The 7809-nt window shown below is 33.6% G+C and overlaps 1 protein-coding gene across 1 annotated transcript; it reads left to right on the top strand.

Moving 5' to 3' along the window:
* Positions 1-362: 362 nt before the first annotated feature.
* LOC138835526 (olfactory receptor 14C36-like) lies at positions 363-2330 on the top strand. Its single transcript, XM_070034017.1, has 2 exons — positions 363-1281; positions 2191-2330. The coding sequence occupies exons 1-2, from the start codon at positions 363-365 to the stop codon at positions 2328-2330; spliced, it is 1059 nt and encodes a 352-aa protein (XP_069890118.1).
* The last annotated feature ends 5479 nt before the right edge of the window (positions 2331-7809 follow it).

Raw genomic sequence — 7809 nt, 5'->3', positions numbered from 1 at the left:
ATATTGATACTTTAATCTCCAAGAAAAGCTTTCATGCATGAATCAATCTAAAATTCATTAATATAACACAATTAAATTTATGAGCTATGTGTTGATGAGAAAAATGAATAAGAGTTTTTAATATATCAAAAATGCAAAGAAATTGAGGTGCTGTCATTTCATCACCACCTTTATGTGTTAACCAGGAGGGCATTGAGAAAATGGACACAGGTCATAGGGACACACATCTGACATTTGGTGCATAAAGTTCAGTTACATAAAATAGAAGTAACTAGTATCAGAGAAAATGTTCATGATCATATGATCAATTTTTTAATTTCTTTGATTCTTCTATTTTACAGATGAATCAGCATTTTCAGACCATGGGCAATACCAGCATGGTAGTGACTGTGTTTCTCCTGGAAGGCTTTGCTGAGGTGTGGGAGCTCAGGGTCCTCTTGTCCATGTCGTATCTACTGATGTACTTGGCCACTCTGTTAGGGAATCTTATCATTATCACTGTCACCACCATTGACAGGAACCTGCACACACCTATGTACTTCTTCCTCAGGAATCTGTCCATCTTGGACATGTGCTACATTTCTGTCACTGTCCCCAATATCTGTGTCAACTCTTTCATTAACAATAGGATCATTTCCATGGCTGGCTGTGTGATACAGATTTTCTTAGTCATTTATTGTGCTTTTGTGGAAACTCTGTTTCTCACCATCATGGCCCGGGACCGCTATGTGGCCATCTGCCAGCCCCTCCACTACCCTGTCATCATGAACCATCAGTTCTGTGTCCAGACCACACTGGTTTCAATACTCATTGGTCTCATCTATGCAGCTGTTCACACTGGCAACACTTTCCGGCTGTCTTTCTGTCAGTCCAACATGGTCCCTCAGTTCTTCTGTGATATCCCTTCTCTATTAAGGCTGTCCTGCTCAGACACCTTTAGCAACAAACTCTTAATTTTTATTTCTGTGTTTGGAGCGGTAGGTGGCTGTTTTATCTTCATCGTCATGTCCTATGTTCGTATATTTTCAACAGTGCTGAAGTTCCCAGTGAAAGAAGAGCGAGGAAAAGCCTTTTCCACCTGTGTCCCCCACATTCTTGTGGTATCTGTATTTTTCAGTTGTGGTGCTGTTGTTTACCTAAGACCTCCGGTAAACTCTGAAATGATTCAGGGCATTATTCTGTCTGTATGTTATACCATTATTCCACCATTTCTGAATCCTATCATCTATAGTCTAAGAAACAAACAGATACAACAAGCTTTCAGGAAAATAATATTAAGAAAATAATACTAAGGATTTTTGCAGGAAAATTTAATATTACACTTTGTAATTATTCTGTCATGTTTGTCACAAGACATTTCCATAAAACTCCTGTGGGTGCATATAAAGGAATGTAAGTAGCATATGTACCTGCCAGCTCATTTTCATTGTAGCACTAATTTTATATATATGTGTGTGTGTGTGTGTGTGTGTGTGTGTGTGTGTGTGTGTATGGAATAGAATAAGACTCTGTGCCAATCAACAAGTAAATGTAAAAGAAAACAATAGTATGCCTTTGTAACAGACTGTTTTCAACCATAAATAACAACGAAATATGTATTTGCAAAAAAATAGAGCTGGAGATTAGTATATTAAGTGAAATAAAGCAGTTCTTAAAAGTCAAGTAGTGCTTGTTTTTGCTCATATATGAAATATATATATACTATAAACATGATTTATTATACACACATATACATAAGTGAAAGGCAGACTGCTGGGACACAAAGGCAAGGGAATACGTAAAGGGTAAGGTAACGAAGTTTAGATTATTGGTAATAATCTAAGCAGTAAGAAATAGTTAATTCATTTAAGAAAAGAACAATCACTAAGGTTACTTGGGTATTTTATCCGATAATCTCAAGGGCCATCAAGTTATGTCAGGAAGTGTAGATAACTCAAATCTCTGGTAATAAACAATATCATAGTTGATTATACTATTCTTATCTTATTTTCACTGATTTCAAAATTACACTTAACACATATAAGTTAGTGACTCACAGAAGAAAGCAATAAGTTAGTCCCATTCAATATTTAAGAATGTTCTAATTCTTCTTTCTGTGGCCTGTCTTTTTCCAACCTAATCTTTGCTTTTAACTGTGAAATTGTCATTGAAAGTGACTTTGTTTAGCACATACTATTAAACTTTTATGTTTATCCCTAATTTTTAAAAATGAAGTTCAAACAATGACCATGCAGTTTTTACATTTGAGAAAATTATCTGAAGCAAAAATTAAGATTTTATTTGACTATTTATTTGCATATTTCTCTACTCCTAAATATAACTATGCTTGAATCTTCCATTATTGAGCATTTATGATGAGATTGATTAATAAGTGAAAATAAAACAAGAGAAGATTGATAATCTATCAAGTAAAATTTGGTAACATAAGAAATGTGTTGATTAGTTATGTTTATGCTAAGTATAAAAAATAAAGTGGGATACAGTAGTAAAACAAATAGTAGGTGTTTTGCCCTCAGGAAAGCTTATGCTTGTGATAAATTTTGCTACCTTTCAGATATTAATGTATCATTTAGCTTTTTGCTTATTATTATATACTGCTTTAATTGCCTATACATAATTGCACACAAATCAAGAGCTATTGAGTGTGTACAGACTGATGAGTTTAAGATAAGTTATGACCACAGATTTATGGCCCAAATCTCAGCTATTCATGTAGCAATCACATTCACCAATTCCCTATCACTTTATTATTTTGCATATGTAATAAAAATAAAATCTACATTTTTGCAAATATGAATGTATAATATAAAGTATAAGATATTTCTTTTGTTGTATAGCTGCTCTAAAACAATAAGTTCTGTCCTGTCCTATCCTACAAATGAAATTCAGTGTCCTTAGATGAACGCATCCTGTGCCCACCTCCCAACAATCAGCTTTATCTCTGTGAGGAATATTGCACAGTATTTGTCCTTCTTTGCAGTTCCCTTCTCAGCTCCCTTCTCATCACTCATTATGAACATTTCTTAATGTTTTATGTATCATTTATATTAAATGTAATAAAACATACTGACTTTTAAATAGGAGGATTTCTTTAAGGTTGCATTATCTCCTACTATTCAAATATATTAAATTTTCTTAATTTGTTCATCTGGTGATTGACACATAGATTCCATGATACCTTGGTTACTTTTAGTACTCCAGCTAGGAACAAAATCATGGAGGTTACTGAGATCCTTCACTTAGTTACTTTGGATACAACATCAGAAGTGATGTTTCTGGGCCTTGGGCAGTGCCAGTTAGTAGTTTTGGGGAAATTCTATTATGATCATTACAGTTGCACCAGCTTCTGCATTAGCGTTGTAAAGGAATCTCATTCTCCAAATCTCAGTTGATTCTAATTATAGCTGTTCATTCTGATTTGTATCATTGGTATCCTGCAGCATATTTTTATAAACATATTGCCCATTATTTTGTTTAGGAGAAATATATTACTGGATCCTTAAAATGCTTATTTTTTGTATTTTTGGTTAATTTAATATTTAACTGTTGTGTTAAAGGATTTTGCTTATAATATCCTTTAGAAATATAATTTTCTATATATATGTATATATGCCTATTTGCACATGCATGTATTTATATATATATACAAATTGAGAAAGAGAAAGGGTAACAGGCAGATTTATAAATATATATGGCAGAAAGTAAGATGGACAGAATGATAAACACAGATATATTTTATATACATGTATAAAGGCAGCATTATTGTAATTTTATAAGGTATATAATATATAAATATATACATATATTCAAGTATATCTCTATATTTGTATATGTTTTATATACTATTAGATAGTGTATATTGTATATATTATACTATATAAATTATATATGTGCACATAAATATATATATGTATGTACATTTAAATATGTGTGTACATATAAAACATATGTAATATATGTGTAATATAATGATGGATATAATTATGTATAAATGATACAGTGACAATCACATGCACATATATTTAAATTTATTTGGCTACATACTCTCTGCCTATTGCTGATTGAGCCAATATTTACAACTGTAAGAGGAATGTTTATACATTCATTATAGTAATATTCATTAACATACCACTGCGAAATTCATGAACTATCCAGGCACCAGAGGCTTACACTGGTAATTCTAGTTACTCATGAATGCTCTTGTGAAAATTCTTTTCCTTACCATTATGGCCACTCTGTGGCCAGTTGTCAGCCCCTTTTATTACCCTGTCACCATGACCCAACACTGTAGTTCTCTGTTCGGACCACACTGGCTTCCCCCTCAGTGATCTTCTCTTTATAGCTGTGCAAACTGGCAGTATATTCAGGTTGACTTCTGTCAGTTCAACATAATCCCTCGTTTCTTCTGTGATATACCCTTTTTGCTTAAACTGACCTGTTCAGACACTTCAAGCAATGAGCTGTATGTTTTTGTTCCTATCGTTGGAATAGTTGGTGGCTGATTTTTTTTTGTGAAAATGCCATACAGAGGGGTTACAATTACATGGGCAAGGTAATGAGTATATTTCTTATAAAGCATTGTTGCCTCCTCCTTTGTTCCACTTCCCATCCCTTCCCATCTCCCCCTTTCTACTTCTTCCTCCCACGCCCTTCCCCACCACCCCCCCCCCCCCGGCCAAAGTTGTAAAGTTCATTTTGTGATATAACTTCTTGTACATCTCATTGTTGCAATGGGTCAACCTGTATCCCTTTTTAAACAATTTGTTTTTTTTTTCCCTTCCCCTCCACAAATTATACCATCAAATACAGTGAAAGCAGGGGTTATACCTTGGGGGAGGGACATACAAAGCAACAAAGAAATCATCTTCCAAATATGTTAGAAACAATCACAAGAAAGAAAAAAAAACATTTGAATCCTTATCTTGGGGTTCATTTCACCTAACATCAACTTATCTGACCTTTTCTGCTTGTGTCAGACATATACTAATTATTGCAAATAAGAGAAACCATGAGACCTATGTTTCTTTGGGACTGGCTTACTTCACTTAATATAATTTTATCCAAGACTTTCCATTTCCTAACAAATGGGGCAATGTCTTTCTTTCTGATGGAGGCATAGAATTCCATTGTGTATCTATACCACATTTTCTAGATCCATTCATCTACTGAGGGGCATCTGGGTTGGTTCCATATCTTAGCTATGGTAAATAAAGCTGCAATAAACATAGTTGTGCTGGTAGCTTTAGCACAGTCTTGTTCATTGTCATACCCTATGGTCTCATTTTTTTTTTTACTGTGCTGAAATTCCCAGTTAAAGAAGAATAAGGAAACACCTTTCCATCTTGTGTTCCTCACATTGTTGTGGTGCCTGTGTTTCTTACTTCTGGTGCTAATGTGTATCTGAGACCTTGATTAGACTCTGAAATGATTGAAGACATCATCCTTTCTGTATTTTATACCATTGTTCCACCATTTCTGAATGTCATCTTCCACAGTTTCTAACTCAAATAGAGAAAAGGTACCATGGGGAAAGTAATATTAAACAAATGACACTAAGGAAGATTTTTGCTGTAAAACTTCGATGTTGTTCTTTGAAAATTATTGTGAAATGTCACTGAAATTAGCTCTAAATCCAGTTTGTGTTTTATATATTGAATCAGCTTCTTAAATTTAGTTAACATGAATATATAATATGGGTATTTTTTATTAACCTATTTAAGTAGAACCCAGAACTGAAGAAAACGGATTTTAAATGGTATTTATTCTAATTGTACAGGGTTCTAAAGTATATAAATAGACCAATTTACACAAAACATTTTGCTAAAATAGCATTCTTTGCATTTCCTCTCATCTAACATGCATATGAATCTTTGAAATCCTCAGGATGATGAGATCTGAGGATCCAGGTTCAAAGCCAGTCCAGACAAGAAAGTCCTTGAGAATTTCGTCTTCAGTGAATGACCAGGAAATCCGAAGTAGAGCTGTGCCTCAAAGTGGTAGAATGCTATCCTTGAGTAAAAGAGCTCAGGGACAGGGCCCAGTTCAAATCCCGTGGTAAAAAGTTTTAGATATCTTATTCAATCTGACTAGGAGTATGTAGTAAAACTCAACAAGAACGTAGGGCAAACTTTAAGACATTGGTTTTTGAGTCTGAGGTATTAAATGGAAACTTAGACAATAAGTTAGATGACACTAAATGGAATAGTTAGGTATCCTAAAAGATATCAGCTTCCTATTTTACCTGAATCCAGGCTTATACAATTTTGCCTGAGGGAAATTTTTGTATTTATAACCAATCATTTTGTATCAGATGGCAACATAATTTTCCAGTTATTTGCTGAATTTTAAAGTCCTTATGTTTATGTAAGAAATTTGAAAGGTCTGAAACCAGACAGCAGTGTGATAAGTGTTTGAGATAGATCATTAGCTACTACTGTTCATTTTGAAGATGGAGGGAGATATAACAAGAGCTGTCTAATCAAAGCCCAGTTTTTCTGTTTTCATGATGTTAGTGGTTTGAACACTCAGTTGTTTTATGTGTTATAATTGACTATTGGTAAATATTTTGTTGAATTAGTAATTAAAAGTTAGCATTACATACAGAAAACTTTGTCATCTGTTTGCCAATCTTTCTGTGAAATTTCCATGAGTCTTGACTCTGAATACAATGACAAAGTTGACTAAAGGTGATATGGAGAAGAGTAAAGCATGGACTATTTTTGGACAAAGTATTAGATAAGATCAACAGATAATATTTATCCTTTTTATGGTACTAGAGTTTGAACTAAAGGCCTCCCGATTTCTGGACAAATGCTCTACTACCTGAGCCATGCCTCTAGCAAAACAGATAAATTTTAAAGTTTTACTATGTGTTATATTAAATGTCAGAAATAACCATAAGCTATAGGAATGTCAAATGTATCATTATCTCATGAGAAGGAACCTACCAGTAAATTACAGCAAAATCCAACCATCAGGAAGGAAAAAAAAACAAAAAAAAAGAAATTTTATCAATTTATTTTCATGGTCACAAAGCAAATGGTTTAGTTTTTAGACAATGCACAGTACAGCATAGGTAAATAGAAAACTAAGACAGGATTGGCAAATTATCTACCAAATACGTTGAGAAGGTAGGAGTCATTTGTAATATATTATTATTAAGTAGTTTTACAACGTGGTTTCAAATCCGTAAGTCAATGAATCTTGATGAATATCACCACTTCTATTGTTCTGTACCCATTTCCCTTCCCATCCCCACCCTCAATTATGTAGTTCAATTTGTACACAATTAATATAATTGAATATAATTATAAAGTAGTTTAGTTCCTATCCCCATAATGTTTGGTGGATAGCTTATAGCAGACCAGACATTAGTTTATTTGCTTGCTTGTTGTTTTGAGAAAAAAAGTCTAACTCATACATGATAGCTTGATGGCTTGAAAAATTTAGTTCCACTGAGAATTTAGTAACTTCCTATGGTACAAGAAGATGGCCAAGAGGATGGAATTGGTTTTCTGGATGCATATATTCTAAGATTTCAATAAGACCTATTCTCCCATGTTCTATAAAAGAACATCTGTAGGAAACTTCAACATGCTAGAAGTAAATTTATAAATAGCAGTTAGAATGACTCCTTAATTTCATACATGTAGGAAAATGTGCATTCCTGCAATCTAGATACCCCAGATAAATTCTAGAACATAGAAGGGCAGTGGAATGAGCTCACCAAGGAGTACCCTCTGTCCAATGCATATCAAAGTTTTGGGTAAGTTAAAATATATAATGATTTCTAAAAAGAGCTCTTCAATA

Source organism: Dipodomys merriami, unplaced genomic scaffold (genome assembly GCF_024711535.1).
Source record: "Dipodomys merriami isolate MVZ:Mamm:240054 unplaced genomic scaffold, mDipMer1.0.p SCAF_24, whole genome shotgun sequence".
In the NCBI taxonomy this organism is placed as follows: Eukaryota; Metazoa; Chordata; class Mammalia; order Rodentia; family Heteromyidae; genus Dipodomys; species Dipodomys merriami.
The sequence above is the reverse complement of the archived record's forward strand: the minus strand, read 5'-3'. Positions and strand labels throughout refer to the sequence as shown.